The sequence below is a fragment of the Procambarus clarkii genome, chromosome 18 (assembly GCF_040958095.1).
Source record: "Procambarus clarkii isolate CNS0578487 chromosome 18, FALCON_Pclarkii_2.0, whole genome shotgun sequence".
Lineage (NCBI taxonomy): Eukaryota > Metazoa > Arthropoda > Malacostraca > Decapoda > Cambaridae > Procambarus > Procambarus clarkii.
Genome location: NC_091167.1, coordinates 40,596,525 through 40,620,895, shown reverse-complemented (window position 1 = coordinate 40,620,895; position 24,371 = coordinate 40,596,525). Strand labels below are relative to the sequence as shown.

Below are 24,371 nucleotides of genomic sequence, written 5' to 3'. Positions count from 1 at the left end.
ACTGGGTGCGCAGTCGTGGAGGCCGTCAACCACAAATCCAGCCTGTAGCTGGCAGGTTCCAATCAGTTCCGCAGGTTAGGCCACCGTCGTGGAGGCCTTCAACCACAAGTCCAGCCTGTAGCTGGCAGGTTCCAATCAGTTCCGCAGGTTAGGCCACTCCACGACCGATACTAGGGTTGCGAGCCCTAGGCAGGAGCCTCGTGTGATCCCACAGATCACTCTCCTCACCACAACACCCCAGTGGCTAGTCTTCTCCACCAGTCAGCCCCGGGTACGACAATCCCTGGTTCTGCCACCTCACAGGCAGGCTAACACAACAGTGTTCATCCGGGGAGGGGGGGTGACTCACAGCTTCAGCAGCAAATGCGTGGAGGTTCTACGGCTGCCTTGGGTAGACTGATCCACCATCCGATTCAGCAGTCCCAGGTCGACTCTGTAATCAGACACGTCATCAGTACTGGTTACACTCTAGGGCACCTCACTTACAGGCTTAGACACAAACGCCCACCTATCCACTCCATAGATGGCGTTGCTGTCTAAGCAGCACCTCACCAGAGGTCAGCAGCGGCTACGTCATGAGCTGATTAGGACGGGAAACTAGCCCTTGTGGCCGGTATATCTCGTCCTCACTAGATGGCGTCGTCCATTTGGAGGGGGTTTCGGGAGCTGACCCACAGATGGCGTGGTCGTCACTGCTCCGGGCTCGGACGCTGGACTCGGGTCCGTAACACACATCATAAATGGGTTCGAGATCGACCACAAGTACAGTTTCTAAATTAAACAACTGACATATGCGGAGAGCTAGTGTCTAATAAGCTGAATTTCCAGGGACACATTCGAAATATATCAAAAAAAGTTTCTAAAATTGTTGGCATTCTTTCTAAGATCAGATATTATGTACCTCGCCCTGCCCTGGTGACGCTCTATTACTCTTTCATCTATCCTTATATTAATTATGGTATTTGTGCTTGGGGTTCTTCTACACAAAATCATTCACGTCCTCTCACAGCCTTCAACACAAAGCTTCTATTAGAACAATATCTAACTCTGGCCCCAGACAACACTCGGTACCCTTACTCAAATATTTGAAAATGTTAGATATTAAGTCACTGCACATCCTCTCATGTGTACTCTATATATTTAAAACACTGAACTGCAATGTCAATCCTTACCTTAGAAGCTTCCTAGAAGGTTGTAACAGAACTCATGGGCACCACACAAGAAACAAATACCTATTTGATATTCCAAGAGTGCGACTTAACCAAACTAGAAACGCGCTACAAATCAAGGGACCCAGAATGTGGAATGACCTCCCCAATCATGTCAAAGGCTGTACCTCTCTCAACCAGTTTAAGAGTAAAACTAAGTACTGTACTACCTAATTAACTCCATGTAACCCACCTTACCCCCTAAATGTCAACCCATGTCTTGCTATTTTTAAACAATGCTGTTTGTTCACCAACTTGTACAACTGCTGATTTCTGCCATGTTCCCCCCCCCTTTTTTTATTCTTTATTCTTTTTCTCAACACAATTTATACTTAATCCCAATTACTATTAAGTTTTAGTCTAAGTGGTTTCCCCCCCCCCCCCTCCCACACTTTGCCCGAAACGCTATGTGTATTAGTGGCTTTACGTATTGTATGTACTAGCTCTATCTATAAATCTAACATTATGTTTGTAAATCAACTATGTATGTACTTTTCCTGAACAAAAAAAAATAGTTTAATAATTTATTGTAATTTAATTAATTAATAACTAACAGACGATGTCACAGCTCGAATAAGACTTGGCTACAAGTATCTCTGGCAGTACGGCTTGTATTGGTATCTAGATGAAGTAAAGTGTAAAGTGTGTGGACAAAGACAGGAACACACACTCGAACACTATATCTTAGATTGTAGTAAAATTGAGCCATTTAGAGATATCCTTGCACTGTATCAATATTTCGCTCCCATGCAGTAGATAAACGACAAATGAGATTAAGAAATAAGTAGTGTATTGTGAAGACTAATAATAAACAGCAGCTCCCCTATGACTGTAATATCTCCATTGCTCAAACAATTATGTATTAGCGATAAGACCTACCATGTATGTATAATGACTTACTGTACATATATAGCTCTTGAAATAGAACATTCTCTATAACTACCTGACATTGTAATTATAAGGTGTGAAGGATAGATGAAATTGTTTATATAATAATCTCCATTGAGGTCTAACCAACCACTTGGGCTGGACGGTAGAGCGACGGTCTCGCTTCATGCAGGTCGGCATTCAATCCCCGACCGTCCAAGTGGTTGGGCACCATTCCTTCTCCCCGTCCCATCCCAAATCCTTATCCTGATCCCTTCCCAGTGCTATATAGTCGCAATGGCTTGGTGCTTTCCCCTGATGGTTCCCTTTCATTGAGGTCTGATAAAGACCTTTTGTGCCCTCTGTAATGTTTTTTTTTCGCTACCGCTCACAGGATGAGTATGGGTTGCACAATAAACTAGCCGCCTCTGGCGACAACAATCAAACAAAACATCACTCAACTTCATTTTATAAGTATATACATGTTAAGTAGAAGATTTTAACTAATAATAACATTATATTGTGGTTTTAAAATTGATTGAGCAATGATATGTGTACGAAACGTATTAGTTTGATGTCCGAAATGGTAAACATATATGTGCCATCCGTCTTCTGTGTGCCTAGTATCATATTTGGTGGGGAGGGGGGCCTATAATAATAATAATAATAATAATATTTTATTTACAAGAAGGTACAATGGGTTGGTGAGATTACATTAGTGATATTTTTACATTCTTGCAAAGCCATTAACACACATATACAAGCAGCTTTACTCATATCTAGCCAAACTCAATATACTTAGCCCTTGCCAATATGGCTTCAGACCCAAAAAAAGCACTAACGATGCACTTATTAGTATGCTTAACTCGATTCATACAGCTCTTGATAAAAAGGAGTTCCCTGTTGGGTTATTTGTGGACCTGCGTAAAGCTTTTGATACTGTCAACCACCATAACCTTCTTCTTAAATTACATCATTATGGAGTCAGAGGACACTCCCTACAATACCTCGAGTCCTACCTTACTGACAGGCTCCAATATGTTTCTGTGAATAATACAATTTCTCCCACCCTACCCATCAACATTGGTGTTCCTCAGGGCAGCATACTTGGCCCTCTCCTCTTTCTCATCTACATTAATGACCTTCCAAATGCCTCCCAACACCTCAAACCAATTCTATTTGCTGACGACACAACCTTCATTTACTCCAGTCCTGACCCTCTTGCTCTAAATGCCACAGTAAATACTGAGCTAAATAAAGTCCATCTTTGGCTAACTGCCAACAAACTCACCCTTAACATTGACAAAACCTTCTATATTCTGTTTGGCAATAAATCCTCTAGTCTTATAAATCTCAAAATAAACAATACCCAAATTTGTAACAAATTAGATGGCAAATTCCTTGGCATTCTCATTGACCACAAGCTGAATTTCCAGGGACACATTCTAAATATATCAAAAAAAGTTTCAAAAACTGTGGGCATTCTTTCTAAGATCAGATATTATGTACCACGCCCTGCCCTGGTGACTCTCTATTACTCCCTTATCTATCCTTATCTCAACTATGGTATTTGTGCTTGGGGTTCTACTACCCAAAATCACTTACGTCCTCTAATTACCCAACACAAAGCCGCTATTAGAACAATATCCAACTCTGGCCCCAGACATCACTCGATACCCCTACTCAAATCTCTTAATATGTTAGATATTAAGTCACTGCACATTCTCTCATGTGTATTATACATATATAAAACGCTAAACTATAATGCCAATCCTGATCTTAAAAGCTTCATAGAAGGTTGTAACAGAACCCATGAGCACCACACCAGAAATAAATACAGTTTTGATATTCCTAGAGTACGTCTTAATCAAACTAGAAATGCTCTGCAAATCAAGGGGCCCAGAATGTGGAATGACCTTCCCAACCATGTTAAAGACTGTACCTCTCTCAACCAGTTTAAGATAAAAACTAAACACTACCTAATAAATTCCCTGTAATCTACCTCACTCCTCTATTGTCAACCCATATCTGTTATTTTCTTTTTTTAATCAACACTGTTTGTCAACCTATTGTATTTGTGCTGCTTTTTCAGTCATGTTCCCCTTTTTTTTTTTTTTATCTTTATTTGTATTTGTTCTCAACACCTTTTATTCTTTATGCTCAATTAGTATTAAGTTCTAGATATTAATGTTTTTCTTGCCCGAAACGCATTGCGTAATAGTGGCTTTAGGCATTGTATGTACTAGCTCTATCTATATATCAATCCATTAATGTAACATCACTTGTATGTATATACCTTACCTGAATACCTGAATAAACATAGCGTTTCGGGCAGGTCTTTGACCTTCGACAAGCCGCCGACTTCCTGTCCTTGTCGAAGCCACTAGAGTGTTAATTTCCCTCGGGTAAATTCAGATTAGTTTGAAATGTATAATCGAAAAATCTAGTTCGTTTTCGACATTTTGTTTACGTCTGTGTTTGCTGCTATGTAAAAGTGAAAAATTGGGAGCGAGGCGTCGCCAGTTGGTGTTGTTCCGAGGGAGGCGGTGGTGCTGCGGGTCCTCTTGACCAAGGTTTGTTACTGCTCCTGCTGTCTCCTGCTCTAACCCCAGGCCCAGGCTACTCCCACCACAAGGGAGTAGCCTGGGCTGCTCGTGCTGCTGGGCTACTCCCGCTGCTCGTGCTCTGTGGTCTTGTAAACGGTTTCAGACACTGGCATTTTTGTCTTTTTTAAATGGGATAATATGTAGTGTACTGTCTATCATTCATTGTGTGTTTGATCTGCGATTGCATATAGTGAAAGGGGAGAAGACTTCTTAATAATTGATGACATTTTTTTCCTTTGATGAAGCTCTGTGCTTATACTGTATTCAAAACGTGATTTAGCATTAGGTTAGTCTTATAATGCTGGTGTTTTCCCCTGGCTATACAAGTCACAAATATTATAACCTACTTAACCACTATCCTAACCGAGGCTAGACATGCACGGACTAACCCCCACGCTAACAACCTGACCAAGGTTAGCAATGCCTAGGTTAGGTTCGTACACACTATTGACAAAGCACAAATAAGCTTGTTAAAATGCCTTTGTATGATTTGGCTTGTGCTCCATTTTTCGACGTTGCATTATATGGACTAGCTCTATCTATAAATTCATCAATATTTGTATCACACCTTGTATGTACTTTACCTGAATAAACATTTTATTTTGAATTTTGGTTTTAGACCGAGCTACTTGGATCCACCGCTGCCCACTGGATGGGGGGCGGTGTGCAGGATAAACATATTAATTGTGACACTAGCTCTCCACATATGTCAGTTGTTTAATTTAGAAACTGTACTTGTGGTCGATCTCGAACCTAATGATGATGTGACAATGTGTATTGCATTTTGTAACTAGCTCATCAAGATTGTAACTTGCTTAGCTAAATGAATTGTGGGGTTCAGTCCCTGAGCCCATTTGTGCCTCTGTAACCCTTTCCACCACTGCTCACAAGATGGGTATGGGTGCATAATAAATGAACTAAACAAAAAGCTACTGGAAACCAGAAGTTGCATGCAGTCCGTGGTACTCGCAGAGTACTCACTATGGCGAGTCCGTGGTACTCTCCTCCCACAGGAGCTGTGTCAGTGCATTTCTCTACATTATTGAGAGTATTATGTGCTTTAATACTGTTTAAATGTGTAGAGCATTAGAGAGCAGCCTGAATGTTAGGATTAAGCTATATTTGTCATGTGACGGCTATTAGTGTTATTTAAGGATCAGAGTGCATATTCCATGCCATCCTAAGAGTCAAATTTCCTTCCAATTTTCTGCTTTACAGTTTTTATGTTATCCCATAAAATTTATGGGATATGTAATTTATGGCATTACAGTTTTAAGGGCAACCCCCTTTTGAAGGACCCGGTAGTACAGTCAAGTTCATTCTCGACGCACAATCGAGAATTCCGGGCAGAACAGAAATGGTTTGGCACATTTCCTTTCACCTAATTCCTCTGTTCACCTAGCAGTAAGTAGGTGCTCAGGAGTTAGTCAGCTTGTTGTAGGGTTGCATCCTGGGCAGGGTCAGTAATTCGGCCTTGTGGGGGGGGGGGCCTCGATAAAAGCCAAATGTGTATGAATACACTTTGGCTTCCTGTCCCCCAACACAATGAATTATTATTATAATTACAAAGAGTTCCGATCATGCTCTGGTGTGTAGAACGCTTTAAAAATATTTTTTATTTCATCAAGATTCATCAATAAACATTCATTATGCGCTAGGAAGAGAGATATAAGTTACATGATCAAGTCTTAACTGTGAAAACATCTTTAATCAAAGTGAGGATGTATGTACATTTTTTTTTTATAAATGTTCCCTACCCCTACTTGTCACAGCACTAAACCCCCTTCATACTGATGAGTAAATCATGTAATTTGCCAAGATACACTAATAAGCTTTAATTTCATGTAATCAGGAAGAGGTAAACATTATTGTGAACCCATTAAAATGAATGTATCATGAGGGACAACAAAAGATTTTTGTTTGAAGGTTTCCTATGCACAGTACTCCTCATACTTGGAGTATCAGCAAACACAACTCTCATTTATTTTATGATCTTTGTGTATATGTACTTAGTTAAGCTATGTCAAGTTGTTTCATGCCCTGTATTCCAAGTAAATTCAGGTACAGAATGTTATGTAAAAGATATATATTATTTACATGCCCTTGCACCACCCTTAGCTATTATTAACTTTGCTATTACATAGTGTGTAATATTGTGTACACGCCTCCCATGCCCTTGCGCCACCCATAGCTCTGCTGTTCAACAAATCTTTAGTGTCATACCTTCCCTGATATCCTTAAAAAAGCAAGAGTAACACCAGTTCATAAAGGAGGCAATCCGGCAGACATAAACAATTATTTACCAATATCAAACCTACCCATACTATCAAAAATATTTGAAAAAATTATCTACAAACATCTCTATTCCTACCTCATAAAATTTGACATACTCAGCCCCCGTCAGTTTGGCTTCCGCTCCCAAAAGAGTACCAACGATGCAATTATTAGTCTCCTTGATATAATCTACTCAGCCCTTGACAAAAATGAGTTTCCGATTGGACTCTTCATTGACCTGAGAAAGGTCTTTGATACTGTTAATCACAACTACTACTTAGTTAAACTCCATCATTATGGAATCCGAGGCCTTGCACTGGACTATGTTTGATAATATCTTAGTGATAGACACCAGTGTGTAGCCATCAGTGATATAACCTCTCCCACTCTACCAATAACTGTTGGAGTGCCACAGGGCAGCATCTTGGGACCTCCAATATTTCTTATATACATCAATGATCTGCCTAATGTCTCTTTAACATTCTTAAACCTATATTGTTTGCTGATGATACTACTATACCCTCATCTACTCAGACCCCAACCCACACACACTAAATAATGTTGTGAATAATAAATTTAAAAAAGTTAGTTTTAAATTTTGCCCGAAACGCTATGCGTGATAGTGGCTTTACAAGAATGTAAAATCAACTTAATTCCTATGTTATCTGTTAACCCCCAATGTTCCTCCTTGTATATAAATAAATAAAATAAATAAATAAAATAAATAAAATAAATAAATAAATAAGTCCACTTATGGATGTCTACCAACAAATTAACACTAAATATAGAAAAGACCTACTACATCTTATTTGGAAGCAAATCAACAAATGCACTTCAGCTTCAGATAGACAATGTTAACATCAGTACTAAAAATGATGAAAGTTTCTTGGCCTATTCCTAGACAAGAGACTCAACTTCAGCACCCACATACAACACATAACTAAGAAAGTCTCTGAAACAGTTGGTATACTCTTCAAAATCAGATATTATGTACCTAACTGCTCTCCTCTCATTATATTATGCACTAATCTATCCCTATCTTAATTATGGTATCTGTGCATGGGGTTCAACCACTGCAAACACCAAGTTCATCATCACCCAGCAAAAATCTGCTATCAGAATAATAACAAACCCTGCTTTCAGACAACACTCAGCCCCTATGTTTAAATCACTAAACATGCTAAACATAAACTCACTCCACACATTCTCTTGTCAATTACATTTACAAAACCCTATTCTTAAATGCAACCCCTGCTCTGTAACTCTCCCTGGACAGATGTAATAGGACCCATTATCACCACACCAGAAATAAATATCTGATATCCCCAGAGTCAAACTTAATCTGTGTAAACACTCTGGAACTCACTCCCTAATGAATTGAAAAGCTGTCCAACTTTTGCCTCATTCAAAAACAAAAACAAAAAGTACCTAATTTCATCTTCATAGTTTCCTACCTTGTGCTTTAAAATTGCACTGTATCTAGTGTTACCCAATCCCCCAATCCTTATGTACCTAATCCAAACAACTTTACCATTGTGATCATTGCTGTCTTCTTATATGTGCTATCAATATGCTGTATTGTGCCTTAATCTTTATTAAATTACCAATCAAGCTGTCAATGCAATCAATCAAAGCTACTGATGTGCTTTAATATACCTACTAATCTCTCTCGTCTCATTTTTTTTCTTGCAATGTATCTGTTATCATTTTATAAATTTTGCTAGAATTTACCTACTTATAATTATCTGTTAGATTAACCCTTACACTGCTATAGCCTGGGCTGTAAATGGGGGTATAAGCTTGGGCTGGGTGAAAATATATATGAATTATGTGAAAATTAATATTAAATGTTAAACAAATGTCCAACTTATTGACTTCAGCATCATGAAAGTTTCATTCCAATATTTTCAGAAATGGATTTTAGACAATTTTTTTCTTAAAGAAGAACGTTTTGTTGATAAGGAGAATAGCTCCTATGAACTGGAACTGAGGGATAATGTAGTAATAAGGAGATGCAAGCACCTGTCCAATGCACAAAGAATAGTAGTAGTTAAAAGTGCCCACAAAGTGGATATGCAGCTGGTGCTTTAATAGCATTGCTGAGTAATACATAATAAGTAATAATGAGTAAATATGTTATGCTCTATTTTGTTATGTCATACAAATACATTGTTCAATAATAATACTGTACCTGTTACTTTCACCAATGTCCAAGTTTTTTTTTTTTTTTTAAGGGAAATTTTTTTCTCTATTTATTATCTGATTTTGTTGTAACTTTTACATCCAGGAGAATGCATACTTTTCCAGAACTATGTGAAAAAAGAATTAAATCCGTCAACAAATAAATCAGTCATAACTGGCAGAACTTGGGACTTTGAATTTTTTTGGGGCTGATTTTTTCACAGATTTCAAACTCTATTTTCCTTGTTTCTTTAGATTGTTTTGATGATTACGGACAAGATTAGGGCTTTTTGACTAATATAAAGTATACCCTAAATATATTCCCAAATCATTATAATTATTATTATTATCCTTTTTTTTGGGGGGGGGATTTTTCTTGACTTCATTTCAACACATATTGACCTACAACTTTCTCACATTCGAGTACAAATGCCAAACAATGTTTATTAAAACATACAAGTAAATTAACGAATTAGAACTACCTTATACGTTGTCGATAACTTCAACTTCAATTATCTCTAAAACTAGAGTTTCAACATTGAGTCGGCTTCAAAAAATTCAGTTTCTGACCAATTCTCACCATTTTTACATATAGTGTGCGCTGCTGTCTGTTCTACAATCCTATTAGGATGGATTTTTCATAAACACTAAATGTTTTGAGTTACGAATTTTGTTGTCTGAATTTGGGGCATACTGTATTTCAAATGCCATCTTGACATTTTTTTTACAGTAAACTAAACTGAAAATCTATATTCAAAATCTATTAAAATGAAGATCATATACTATTCTGAGAGCATAACAACACTTGATGGACAATTGGCGATATTTAATATTTTTGCAGCTGATCTGAAAAGCTGAAATTTTCAATATTAAATTTTATAATTATTTTTAATTTTCTTGTTATTCACGAAACGATGATCATTTAGACAAAGTTCGAGCGTTTGCCTAGTAGATTATGCATAAAAAATTTGAAAGCGTTAGATCAAGTTTGAAAATTTTGATTTATGGTACCAACGGGCCAGGGCATATATATACGCCATGTGCAGTTTAAGGGTTAAGGACCTGCCCAAAATGCTGCGCGTACTAGTGGCTTCACAAGAATGTAAACACCATGCTATGTATCCTCACAAACCCAATGTACTTTCTTGCATATATATATATAAATAAATAAATAATATAAGTGAGTATTGTTGGGGGTTTCCTCCTCTTCTCTATTATTCTCTACCCTTACTCTGGGGTGAGCAATAGTTACTCTCAAGGTAACTCACCGTAGCCCTGCGGGTCTTCCCTCGATCCTCACGGCGCCACTGCACGCCAGGAGAGTCTCCCAGTCAATCTTAACGGCCTCTTATTAAGAAAGAGTGAGAACACGACTCGTGCACATCGGCTGTCGTGTGCCCTCCCCAACAATAGGGCTCTACGGTTATCCACAAGATCGCCAACTGGTGTTTAAGGTGGCCAGTAACACCCTCAGTGGACTGGTGTATTCAGTGGTAGCCTTGGCAAGGTCACACTCAAAGATCAGGAATCAGGCAGGTACTAATTGTTATCACTCTATGTTTACCAGTATCATATAGCCACAAGATCAATGGAGGGGATGATAAAAACACAAAGAGAGTTTTGTATTTTACTTAAAATGTATGAAAGATGTCACAAGGCCACACAATAATCATAAATCAACTGATCCTGACTCGGCCGGTAATTCCCACGGATATTATGCGACCGCAAGAGGGCAACACTCTCCCCTCCTCATCAAGTGTCAAGAACAGCTGATTGCAATGGCCTCTCCGCGCGAACTTTGCTTGTTTTCTAGATTCACGCGCGCTGTTCCTTTAAATTTTCCAATATTACTAGAAACTCGCACACTCGATATTGGCACAAATAAACCGTACTACTCAGTTACACTGTACTCAGGCTCAAACAGTCTTTTCTACAATCAATGCTATAATGATTCACTGTAATGGCTTCACATTGTTATTTATCCAACAATATATTATGAAATATTAACACTGGAGTTTTCAGTACTTTCTCTCGTTGGCGATAACGCAATAATTCACTGTACTCACAAATGATTATTCACTGAATGAACATAGACATATATATGGTTTATAAATCAATCATCAATACATGGAAAATTAATAGTTTCTGGGCACATAGCCTAACCTCCAAATACTGGCATAATCTTATATATATATTTTACCACTATATGTTCATATCAAAATCTATAGAAAGATATACACAACACAGTAAATTTATCACTGGTTCCTGGTGCCTGTACACACCAACAATCAACATGAATATTACAAGTACTCTTGATAGTACTGTCTAGCGCACTGGTGCTTTACCGTGACATAGGTGAGACTTGCTCACGACATATAAAATCTTCAGGCTAGATAATATAGCCAAATAACACAGCTAACTAAAGGGGAATGGGGAGGGAACTAGAACCACCTACTTCACCCTATCCTCCGATGAGAGTCGAGATGTAGCTCCTGGTCCTCGTGTCGGGAACGCCCCCACACCACACGTCGTCGTGTCCTACCAGAGCCTCTCGTCGTCCCACCGTTTAGCGCGTCGTCTCCGTGCCTCCTCACTGCAGGTCCGTCCTCCTCCTTGACTTCTTGAAGGTTGGAGTCGGTCTCCTGGCCGTCGTCTTCTCCCAGCAACGGCTGTCGCCTACGTCTCAGCTACAGTCGTCCGGTTTCCCCAAATAGTCCTCTCTTCCTCAGCTACCCAGTGGCTCTGTCAGCCACTACGCTGTCACGAACTGGTGAATTGCCACAGACGTCAACCTACGTCACTGCACGGCTTCACTGCTACTGGCACAGTACCTGACTGGAGCACTTGTTGCTCAAATAACCGTCAATTCCCTCTTCTGGTTCAACACATGAACTAGGGAAGACTTCTCAGAGTACTGGCGAACTTCCGATGACGCGTAAATCCACGGTAGTGGGAAACAGCTGTCCGACCGACAGGACCACTCGTCGCACGTCCGACCTCTATGACGTGTCGTGTATGACTCATGGCGCCAGCCCGGCGCGCTGGCCGGACCCCCTTCCTTCGTGACGTCATTTTCGCCACGGGAGGTTTTCATTGGCTCCCGGTGCCACATTGCTGTCGGTGACCAATCCGGTGCCACTGACGTCACACGGTTTTGGCGGGAGATCAGAGAGGTAAGCGCCATCTTGGCTCCCTAAAGGGCCTAAACCACAGGCCAAAATATCACTATTTCACAAATTTCTCGGCTCTCCGAGAACACTTCACTCTCTCCCATATATCAAATTGTAGCCTGCAACGTAGAGAACGCTTGGGAAAAGCAGACATGACTCTTACTGCAGGCGTGGGAGAATTATAAGGGGGGGAACTCCGTCACATACCCCTCCCCTTAAAATAAGAGTCATGTCTGGTTAGTGGATGCGGGATAGGGCGTCCGCTACTACGTCGTCCTTCCCCATGATGTGCTTGACCTTGATCCTTGTCAGACTCTCAGTGCGGGTGAGACTGGTGCCGTCCGCCCTGGACCACTTACTTTCCTCCTCCGGGAGTTCTCGGTCCCTCGGTACACTCAGACCCGTCGTCCGCTGGGTTTCTCGGGACATCGTTCCGTCCTGCTTGTCGGCTCTTCCTTTCACAGTGAAGAAAGGTTTCAGGCGGCCCGCGGGACACACCTGTTTCTTTCGGGGTCCATCCGGCTTCCCAATCTCGTACGACACTGGACCCAACCGTCGCAGCACACGGTACGGTCTCTTGAACCGCGACTTGGTCACTCTACCTTTACCTGGCAGCACAGCCATTACTTGTGATCCGGCCTGAAAATCCCTCTGCGCAGCTCTCCTGTCGCACCACTCCGACATCTTACGTTGCGCCTTCTTCAGGAGTTTCCTAGCCAGTCCCTTCGCTCTAGTGAGACGTTCTTTGAACTTCTGGACATATTTAATCACCGTTCCCACGGTCGCTCCTGGTGTCCATCGTTCCTTCAGCATGGATAGCATGGCATATATAATATATATAAATGGAAAGTAAGCCTTCTCAGGACCCACACGTCCTCCTTCGGCCTTACTAACCAATTCGGGGACCTCCCCCTGCTGTAACTCTCCGAGACGAGCGCGGTTTACCCCTGGAGAACCGGTGAGTGTCACCTGCAACTCACCGTTCGGGCTACCTTCGCCCTCCACTCGTTCTCTGGGTCCTACGTAGAGGCGATCTGTTCCCAGGCTGTCAGTCGACTCCTCAGCCCCATCAGATCCACAACCTCCTGGTTCTTCGCGTTGTCTCGGTGTCTCAGTACAAACTGGGATCGCCACCGGTGCGATTCCCTTCTCGTCCCCACAGACGTTCAAATCTTCGCCTGTCTCCTCGTGTTGTTCTGGGCACTCTTCGCCTTTCACGAGATGCGGGAGGACGTATCCTCCACATGCGTCATTCCCCAAGATGACCTGTGCCTCCATCTTGGGCATTGATGTACAGACTCCCACCTCTAGGGTTTGGCAGCCATATTCGGAATCTAAAGTTACCTGGTGTAGGGGCATCCTCACTGGGCCTCCCACAGTGGCCACACTAGCCACCCCCACACTGGTGCTCTTGTAACCCTCGGGGAACAGGGTTTCACTTACCAGGGTAAAGTCAGCCCCGGTGTCTCTTAGCATCTTCACTGGGATGGGGTCTGCGACCCCCATCCTTACGGTTCCTTGACACATGAATGGGTGAACTTTCTTCTCCCCATTCAGCACGGGTTCATCCCGCACTCCCTCGGCCCTCTGGTCCTCGAACATCACTAAAGCAACGTGTCCCCGCTGCTTAGGGCGTCTGCATTCCCGCGCGACGTGTCCGGGTATTCCGCAGTTGTAGCAGCGGCCCCTCGGCGGAGACCATCCGCCACCGCTCGCCTTAGCACTGCCTCCAGAGACCGTCACACCCTGTGTCTTTCCCGCCTCACTTGTCGTTTCTTTCCCTGCAGTAACAGTTCCCGAGCTCTCAGCTTGGTTCTCCCCTATCGGCTCTACAACACCTTTTGTTCCTCGGGTGTTCCAACTTGAGAAATGGGACTTGGGAGAACTCGTTCCTGCCCTCCATCCATCCGTCCTTCTATAACTCCTATCGTTTCCGACGTATGCGGGTGGTCGGTTCTGTCCCTCTCGGCGTGGGCGTAGGGCTTCTTCTAGCACGTCGGCCCGGTCGGCTGCGGCCCTCAGGTCCTTTATGTCCGCCTCCTTGACCCTCATCCTGATCTCAGGAGGGAGCACGGACATAAACTTTTCCATGACCATTAGTTCCTTGATTTCTTCGGCCGACCCCGCTTCTTCAGAGTCCATCCACTTAAGGAACTTTCTTTCCATGTCCCTCGCCGTCTCCGCATACGATTTCCCTGGCGACCGGGTACATTCTCTAAACCTCTTCCGGTAACACTCTGGCGTGAGCTTAAAGGAACGGAGCACAGCTCGTTTTACCGCATCGTAGTTAGTGCATTCTTGGAAGTCGAGCATAGTGAAGGCTTGGCGAGCTTCCCCGGTGAGCCTCCCTTGGACCAACTCCGCCCACTCCGCCCTCGGCCACCTCTTCATAGCAGCAACTCTCTCAAAGTGATCGAAGAAACTTTCGGCTTCACTAGGCACAAAGACCGGCAGGTCTCGTTCCCTCACTCGTCGGTCTTCCTGTGGCGGGGCAGGGGCACCTAGTCCCAGTTCAGCTCGCTTCAGCTCCACCTCCTGGTTGGCTTCTATTTCCATTTGTCTCAGCCTAACTTCTTGCTCTCGTTCTTCCCTGCGTAGCTGTGCTTCTCGTTCTTGCTCTTCCCGGCGCAGCTGTGCTTCTCGTTCCTGTTCTTCCTTGCGCTGTTGTGCCTCTTCTCTCCTCAGCTGCGCTTCTGCTTCTCGCTCCTCACGCTTCATCTGTGCTTCTCGCTCTTCACGCTTCATCTGTGCTTCTCGCTCCTGTTCTTCTTTGCGCAGCTGTGCTTCTTCTCTCCTCAGCTGCGCTTCTGCTTCCCGCTCTTCCTTGCGCTGTTGTGCCTCTTCTCTCCTCAGCTGCGCTTCTGCTTCTCGCTCTTCCTTGCGCTGCTGTGCTTCCAGCTGCAGCTTCATTATTTCCAGCTTAATGCTGTGCCTGCTGCCGCTGGATCCCCTGCTGCTTCCACCAATACTCAGGTGTTCACCCTCACTGGCAGGTGTTTGGGGCCGTTCCTCCCCCAAAGCTTCGTCTCGAGCCTTTAGCTGAGCCATTATCTCTAGTCTTCTTTCACCAACTCGGGCAGATTTCAGCTTTATTCCAAAATGATCCGCTATAGCCTGTAACTGTGCCTTGGTGCACTCTTCCAGCACCTGTTCGTCTCTAGAGTCAATAAACCTCGCTACTTTATCATCCTCCATCTTGTGCTACGAGTGATAACCTTCACCTGATCTCTAACACCACTGCCAAGTACCACTGCAACCTTTACTCCGATCTATATCCTGGCAAGGTCGCCAAATGTTGGGGGTTTCCTCCTCTTCTCTATTATTCTCTACCCTTACTCTGGGGTGAGCAATAGTTACTCTCAAGGTAACTCACCGTAGCCCTGCGGGTCTTCCCTCGATCCTCACGGCGCCACTGCACGCCAGGAGAGTCTCCCAGTCAATCTTAACGGCCTCTTATTAAGAAAGAGTGAGAACACGACTCGTGCACATCGGCTGTCGTGTGCCCTCCCCAACAATAGGGCTCTACGGTTATCCACAAGATCGCCAACTGGTGTTTAAGGTGGCCAGTAACACCCTCAGTGGACTGGTGTATTCAGTGGTAGCCTTGGCAAGGTCACACTCAAAGATCAGGAATCAGGCAGGTACTAATTGTTATCACTCTATGTTTACCAGTATCATATAGCCACAAGATCAATGGAGGGGATGATAAAAACACAAAGAGAGTTTTGTATTTTACTTAAAATGTATGAAAGATGTCACAAGGCCACACAATAATCATAAATCAACTGATCCTGACTCGGCCGGTAATTCCCACGGATATTATGCGACCGCAAGAGGGCAACACTCTCCCCTCCTCATCAAGTGTCAAGAACAGCTGATTGCAATGGCCTCTCCGCGCGAACTTTGCTTGTTTTCTAGATTCACGCGCGCTGTTCCTTTAAATTTTCCAATATTACTAGAAACTCGCACACTCGATATTGGCACAAATAAACCGTACTACTCAGTTACACTGTACTCAGGCTCAAACAGTCTTTTCTACAATCAATGCTATAATGATTCACTGTAATGGCTTCACATTGTTATTTATCCAACAATATATTATGAAATATTAACACTGGAGTTTTCAGTACTTTCTCTCGTTGGCGATAACGCAATAATTCACTGTACTCACAAATGATTATTCACTGAATGAACATAGACATATATATGGTTTATAAATCAATCATCAATACATGGAAAATTAATAGTTTCTGGGCACATAGCCTAACCTCCAAATACTGGCATAATCTTATATATATATTTTACCACTATATGTTCATATCAAAATCTATAGAAAGATATACACAACACAGTAAATTTATCACTGGTTCCTGGTGCCTGTACACACCAACAATCAACATGAATATTACAAGTACTCTTGATAGTACTGTCTAGCGCACTGGTGCTTTACCGTGACATAGGTGAGACTTGCTCACGACATATAAAATCTTCAGGCTAGATAATATAGCCAAATAACACAGCTAACTAAAGGGGAATGGGGAGGGAACTAGAACCACCTACTTCACCCTATCCTCCGATGAGAGTCGAGATGTAGCTCCTGGTCCTCGTGTCGGGAACGCCCCCACACCACACGTCGTCGTGTCCTACCAGAGCCTCTCGTCGTCCCACCGTTTAGCGCGTCGTCTCCGTGCCTCCTCACTGCAGGTCCGTCCTCCTCCTTGACTTCTTGAAGGTTGGAGTCGGTCTCCTGGCCGTCGTCTTCTCCCAGCAACGGCTGTCGCCTACGTCTCAGCTACAGTCGTCCGGTTTCCCCAAATAGTCCTCTCTTCCTCAGCTACCCAGTGGCTCTGTCAGCCACTACGCTGTCACGAACTGGTGAATTGCCACAGACGTCAACCTACGTCACTGCACGGCTTCACTGCTACTGGCACAGTACCTGACTGGAGCACTTGTTGCTCAAATAACCGTCAATTCCCTCTTCTGGTTCAACACATGAACTAGGGAAGACTTCTCAGAGTACTGGCGAACTTCCGATGACGCGTAAATCCACGGTAGTGGGAAACAGCTGTCCGACCGACAGGACCACTCGTCGCACGTCCGACCTCTATGACGTGTCGTGTATGACTCATGGCGCCAGCCCGGCGCGCTGGCCGGACCCCCTTCCTTCGTGACGTCATTTTCGCCACGGGAGGTTTTCATTGGCTCCCGGTGCCACATTGCTGTCGGTGACCAATCCGGTGCCACTGACGTCACACGGTTTTGGCGGGAGATCAGAGAGGTAAGCGCCATCTTGGCTCCCTAAAGGGCCTAAACCACAGGCCAAAATATCACTATTTCACAAATTTCTCGGCTCTCCGAGAACACTTCACTCTCTCCCATATATCAAATTGTAGCCTGCAACGTAGAGAACGCTTGGGAAAAGCAGACATGACTCTTACTGCAGGCGTGGGAGAATTATAAGGGGGGGAACTCCGTCACAGTATATTGGGGTCTATACCCATGGGCCACTATAGAGTAGCCTTGATAAGGACAGGGAAGCCAGTGGCTTGTGAAAGATCCCTCCATTTCTTCTGATAATTTTATCGAGCTGGATTTTAAAATTCAGCAGTTTTCTGGTATCTATTGCTTTTGCAGCTAGGTGTTTACATGGGTTTAAAACCCTGTGGGTGAAAATGTATTCTGTTCTCTGCCTTACATTGTGGCTTGTTGAGCTTAAAACTGTTGCTCCTTGTTTATGTTGCATCTGACCTTTTAAGGAAGGGGTCTAGATCAGTATCCTCCAAATTGTTTAGTACTTTCAAAATTTCAATGAGATCAGTCCTGGCATATCTGATTTATAGTGATATCCCCATGACCCTTAATCATTCCTGGTATGAGGGTCAACTTGGTTCTGGAATGATTTTTGTTGGTGTTGAACTTTCTCCAAAGCAGATGTCTTATTGAAGATGAGGTAGATTTCCATGCTCAAATACAACAATCCAAGTGGGGCATAAAAAGAGTTGAATAAATACCTTCTTTTCCTTGAAGTCAAAGGTTTACTTAACTACTCCTAGGGCTTGGTTAGTTTTTGTTTTTTCACCATTGCTCCCAGTTGTTGTGCAACTTACCAGAGGGCCACTTAACACACTAGTGGCCTCGACAAGAGAGAAAGCTGGCAGCTTTCAGTGAACTGTGGATTCAGACTCGAGGTCCTGTTCTTCAATCTGCTGCAAGGTAATGTTGTCAAATTGGTAGTTGTGACATGCATTGTTATGCCCCACATGCAGAGAGGGGTCTTGCATTTTTCAATGTTAAAAAGCATTTCTCGGTTTTCTGATAATTTGTGGGGTTCATGTAGATCTCCTTTGTAAGGCCCTCAATATCAATTTCACTTCCAACTTTACCATAAATCTTAGCGTCATCTACAAATTTGATATGGTTTGTAATATTCTCGTCTGTCACTGATGTATGACAAAAAGGGTTGGCCCCAAAATCGACCCTTGCAGTACCCCTCTCTCCATAATTCTCCAGTCAGATTCCAATGGAAGAAATGCAATGTGTGTGCAAGAAGACAAAGTATGGGGAGCATAACTTCACATTTATGGTCACGGTGTAAGGAGTGGAGTTGTACCGTGCATTTACTGTTTACATAGACTATCACACCGAGAGCTTCAAAAACTCCTAATCATTGTTAACTGCATATACAGTAGTGTTTAAAATGTCTGAAGTGTAATAATGGGACTTGAAAATATTTTTATGTGAAAATGTGGCATGCATATAGTGATACCTTTATGCATATATCAGTATATGAGTATATTTCTCATGTTATGAAAAATACAACTACTGTATTGACTTCTTAATGCATCATTTAGCTGTAGAAAGCAGTTTACAAGTAAAGTGGGAAATAAGGAACAAAGATAGAAAGGGAAAATACTGCATGTGCACACCACCTCATCACTTGCCAGTGATCGCCACCAGCCACCCCACTAGCCATATGCAAAAATAAATAAAAAATAAAAAAGGCTAAACTATGGTATGTAGAGGATTAATTATATTTGTTTTAGATATGACTTTTAAAATACTGTATCAGAAGCATTTTTTGGCATGTGCATGGAAGGATAGGTATGTACATAGTACATGCATTATTATGTAATGCAAAGGTTAATGATGATTTATAATATCAAATATTACAACAGATATTGACTTAAAAAATACTAAATCGTACCTGTATTTACCCATGTGTTTCTGCCATCTTTTGTGATACAAGGTGACACTTCCTATCAAGGATTTTCTATATGGACATTTTTTCTTCAATATACTGTTGTACAAACATAGCTAATTTGTAGTTAACAACATATATGTGAGCAGTGACATTCAGCCTGAAGGTGCTAATGATCCAGGTTATGGTATGACTAACAATGAGGTTGTTCAGTGTATTAATGCCAGAGGGTTATTCTCTCAATGTGGAGGGTTTGTTGTACCCTCCTATGTTTGAGATGGATCCTTTAGTTGCTCCTCCCTGCATTTGCTACTGGGTTTTCTTTGCATTCTCAGAGGCATCTTATGTGCAGAGGTTCCTGAACACCTGTTTTTTTGCCTGTGGCAAAGCTAGATCTGCAAATACTTGCTTGACCTTTCATGTTTGAATCATTTCATTACCTATCCAACTTTCTGCATGACCACTTTAGCTCTGGTCTACCTATTGGGATGTACCAATAGGTACATCCCAATAGGCTATGTAGACTGAAAATAACACACCTGTTGAAAATGTTTAAGAATGATTTACAGTATTCCTACCAGGACGTGAAATGGTGTCCACGTGCAATATAGATACACATTATCCATAGAAATAGTATATTTTAATTTTCTTCTTTATAAATAATGATTGAGAATTGATTGAGATTTTCTTAGTGATTTAACTTATTTAGGTGCATGATTTAATTTGAAATAATTTTGGCCTAAATCTGGTTACCTTGACATAATCATGGTGGTTTTATGGTTGCCATCATCAGTGAGAATGTTTTAATTTGGTTGCAAAAGTAATAATTTTTAGCAGATTGATAAAATCACAGGTTGCAAATTGAACCCTTGTTATACTGCTTCACAAAATTGTGCTAAGTAAAATTCCTAAGTAAAACTAGGAATATTATGAATTGTAATGCTTTGCTTGTTAATGAAATATACAATGTGTCATTTACGAGTTGAAATATAACAGCAGGCCTTTTCTTGTTGCAGGTTAGATGAAAGAATATTGTCACCACATAAGTCAAAGCACTGTATATTATCATAAGGCGCTTAAATACAGTATAAAGAAATGATGAATTCCTCATCCAAAGGCCAAACTAATAATGCTAAGACACCATTATTTCAAATAAATCTACTTGAGAGGGAGTATGTTAACCCTTCTGTTGACTACACCAAGAATTACAATCACTTCGCAGGAGCACGTTTTGTTATTGAATGTGGCATCAAACTAAAGGCCAGTGTGTTGACCATAGCTACAGCTGCTACATATTACCACAAATTCTATACGGTTGCCACGCTGGAGGATTATGACCCATATCTCATTGGTTCTACGTGCATCTATTTAGCTTCTAAGGTGGAAGACGACGATATTAAGATAAGGGACATAATTAATGTTGGAATTAGTTGTGTGCGCCGAGGAGAGCCCCCTCTCTCCCTGGACCCTTATTTCACTATGCGGGACTCACTTATTCAAGCAGAACTGCTTCTGATGCGCGTTTTAGGTTTCAAGATGAAAGTAGATCTACCACACCGTTATTTACTTCACTACTTGCTTTCCTTGAAGGATTGGTTAGGTGAGAAAACTTTCAACAATGTACCAATTGTCCACTTGACCTGGACCATAACACAAGACATTTATCATTCTTCAATGGTCTTAAAGTATTCACCTCAGTTGTTGGCAGCAGCAATTCTAAACATAGTGCTGCAGGTGTATGGAATAGTGGTGCCAGGAGATGACGAGATAAACAACCACTCCTGGTTCACTGTCCTACACCCAGACTGTACAAATACAGATGTATGGGACTTGACTACCAAGATCCTTGCCATTTATCAAGAGGAGGACGACCTTGTGTTGTGCACATGAGTTATGAAATTTCTTTACACTATTTGTATTTTATTATAGCTTCATATATAAGATTTTTAGTTTTATGATAGAGTATAGCTCACCTTGTGCACACTAAAGATTGTGATCATGTACTGTATAGGTAATGAATGAGCAAATTGGATCTTTTATTTTTGGGAAGGGTATGCAAATATGCCTAAAAATATATTATATACATCACTGCCATGTCAATGTTTAAGACAACTGTAATTGTGAAGTCTAGGAGACTTGATGTGAATTATATGAAGCCTAAAGACTGTTCCAAGGGAGTGGAAAATTTTGTAGCTGATGATTTTTAATGTATAAAGTAATTCATAATGTGATTTTAAGCATTGGTAGAACAGCACACACATAGATTATGCAATACAGTATATATTCTTTAGTTTAGAGAGTTGAATTTGTAGCTACTGTAATGCAGTACAGTGGCACTTTCAAAGTCCAGACCATATCGTACCAGATTTATGAATAATCTGTAGTTCTGCTTAATGCAGATTATTCATTAATGCTTGTATCTTTTTAGTTATTTGTTGCCAAAATTTCAGTTTTCTCGAAGCAAATTACATCTATACATATTTCTTCATATTTAGATTGTCATGTAAATATTAAATCTGCTATAAATAACTACTTGTGCATTTTTGCCAGAACTGGTACTAGATCCAATGCCATACTCCTCTGCTAGCCATTTGCCTCCCATGCCACCTTCTAGTTTGTTCAATAATTCTGCCTTCTTATCCATGATAAGATGGTTCCTCTTAACCCCTTCTTGCCACATACCAGATGACATGCTTTCAACTTTCAAATATTTGTATATCCAAAGAAACTGGTGAAAAATGTTTTAGTAATGAGAGGCCAGAGTGCACATACACAGGAAACAAACATGGCCGATACATATGCTAAGTAAGTGTACAGATGCCACAGAAAATTGTATTAATCGGACAGTTAAATCATAGTAAAACATTTCTAAAATAAAAATGCATTATCATGAATGAAATTTATTAATAAAGAGCAAAAATGTAAAAAGAAAACAAATACAATCTGCTGAAAATTGCTTAATGTAATCTTGATTTCAAAGCACATCCTCCTGAATTCAGATTTTTCTCAGAAAAATCACCATTTCAAAAGGGCGAATTGATAGCCAGATTTGGTCAGTTATTTAGAGGAATTCACTATACAGTATAGAGGTTGGGATTATGGAGGTTTCTCTACATAGTTAAATAGATATAATGATAATTGTAACCATAATATAATGATTGTACTGTAATTTGTTTGATTTCAACTTCATTGACCTATGTTAATGTACATAATTGAATATAAATTTAACTACATTTTGTCATCCAGTAGGGGAGTATACTGTGCTGTATTAGAGGTAGATTGTTACATAAATGAAGATACTGTACAAATAATTTCATACCTTGCATGTAACGCCTTGCATTAATAACTTTTCAATGGAAAGAGTAATGTATACAAGTTCTGTAACACTTTTATGGTTGTGGTACTGTAAATTTTTCCCTACACATTATTCATTGTTACTAAGGCTTTTACCACTTATACTTTGGTGAACAGTACTACTAATTTCTGAGCCATCATATTTGTTTGCCTCTTAAAGTAAGAATCTTCTGTGTGATGGGCGTGGTTTGTGAATAGTTGGGCAGGATGACTTTCATGTATCAGTGCTGCAGGAATCATTTAAAGTGTCCCTACAGGGTCGAACAAGGTGATATGAAGGAACTGGAGAACGGTTCATTCCAGACCAGAATAAACTCCACAAATGATAGTGAGGCTTCAAACCAGCTCGTGTATTTGTGTGGTCAAATCAAGTACTCACTGGTAAGTGGCAGCACTGATTGATGCCTATGCACAGGGTTCCCAAACTCTGATTGTCACATTCTTTGACCATGTTGACGTGTGTGAAACCTTTCCTAAGTTAAGCAACACTTTATATCCATTGTCAACCAATTATGTCTACTCAGTAATAACTTTCATGTTTTTTTTTTTTGGGGGGGGAGGGTCCCTGTATGTGTGTTCATAAAGTATACCTCATACACTTTTCCAACTGGGATGTGTGCTTACAGAAAAAAATAATTATGCAACAAAATGCTTTTGCATGCTCCCTAAATGTTAAAGACTGCAGTAGTATTTCACTATAAATTTAATGGCCCAGGATGAGGTTGCCCCTGTGTTCAATACAAATTCAAGGAAGAGTTTTGTAAAGTGGTTTTGTTTAAAAAGTCTCCACCCTCTCCACATCTCTAAATTTCTTCCCTGAAACTTTAAATTAATGATATTAATCTGTTTTCTGTTCTAGTCCTTATATTTTCTTACAAGATACAGACTTTCAATATTCTATCACTCGATATGCTTTTTGTCGAGTTCATGAGAAATACATCTTGGTTCTCATTGGGCAAGCAAACCTTGTACTGTATTGTAAACTAGTATTGTTTGCAGCTCGCTTTAATAAGTTTTCACATACAGTAATTAATAACAATATTGTTACACATTCCTACCAAACTTAGGCATGAATTTTATTGTATGGGGCCTGCAGATATCATCCGTAACTAAATATTTAATTTTCTTAGTGTAAATCTTCCCATAATATGATGGAATTAATGTCGATGATAAAAGTATTTGTTCCTTATACGAGTGCTGTACAGTATTCAGAAAGAAAAGCCAACTTAATGTTTCAAGAAGTGCATTAATATTTTATATCATGAAGTTTGAATAAATGATAAGAATTGTAAAAAGTATTAGTATCCTTGTCAAAGTACAGTACAGTACTTTCATGTTTTAAAAGAAACACATGTAAAGTACTGTATTGCATTAAACTAATCCAGAGAACAATTTGATTATAGTTTAGTCAATTGTTTGTGGCACAGTGGATAATGTGTACATCACTGTAGCACAGTGGTCACTGCAGTTGGTTCACAACTGAAAGGTCCTAGGTTGAATTCATGTGTGAGAC

At 41.2% G+C, this 24,371-nt stretch overlaps 2 protein-coding genes across 5 annotated transcripts in view; both read left to right on the top strand.

The window, feature by feature from the left end:
- The first annotated feature begins 4,396 nt into the window (after positions 1-4,396).
- LOC123754436 (uncharacterized) overlaps positions 4,397-24,371 on the top strand; it is a 49,132-nt gene continuing 29,157 nt past the window's right edge. For all 4 annotated transcript variants that reach the window (XM_045736844.2, XM_069326533.1, XM_045736843.2 and 1 more), the window contains exon 1: positions 4,397-4,648. The gene's annotated coding sequence lies outside the window, so the exon portion shown is untranslated. The remainder of the gene's footprint in view (positions 4,649-24,371) is intronic.
- LOC123754438 (cyclin-Q) lies at positions 4,682-24,153 on the top strand. Its single transcript, XM_045736854.2, has 2 exons — positions 4,682-4,777; positions 20,521-24,153. The coding sequence occupies exon 2, from the start codon at positions 20,600-20,602 to the stop codon at positions 21,392-21,394; it is 795 nt and encodes a 264-aa protein (XP_045592810.1). The 5' UTR covers positions 4,682-4,777; positions 20,521-20,599; the 3' UTR covers positions 21,395-24,153.

Coding starts and splice junctions, on each gene's coding strand:
- LOC123754438 (XM_045736854.2), top strand. CDS start 20,600: ATGATGAATTCCTCATCCAAAGGCCAAACTAATAATGCTAAGACACCA.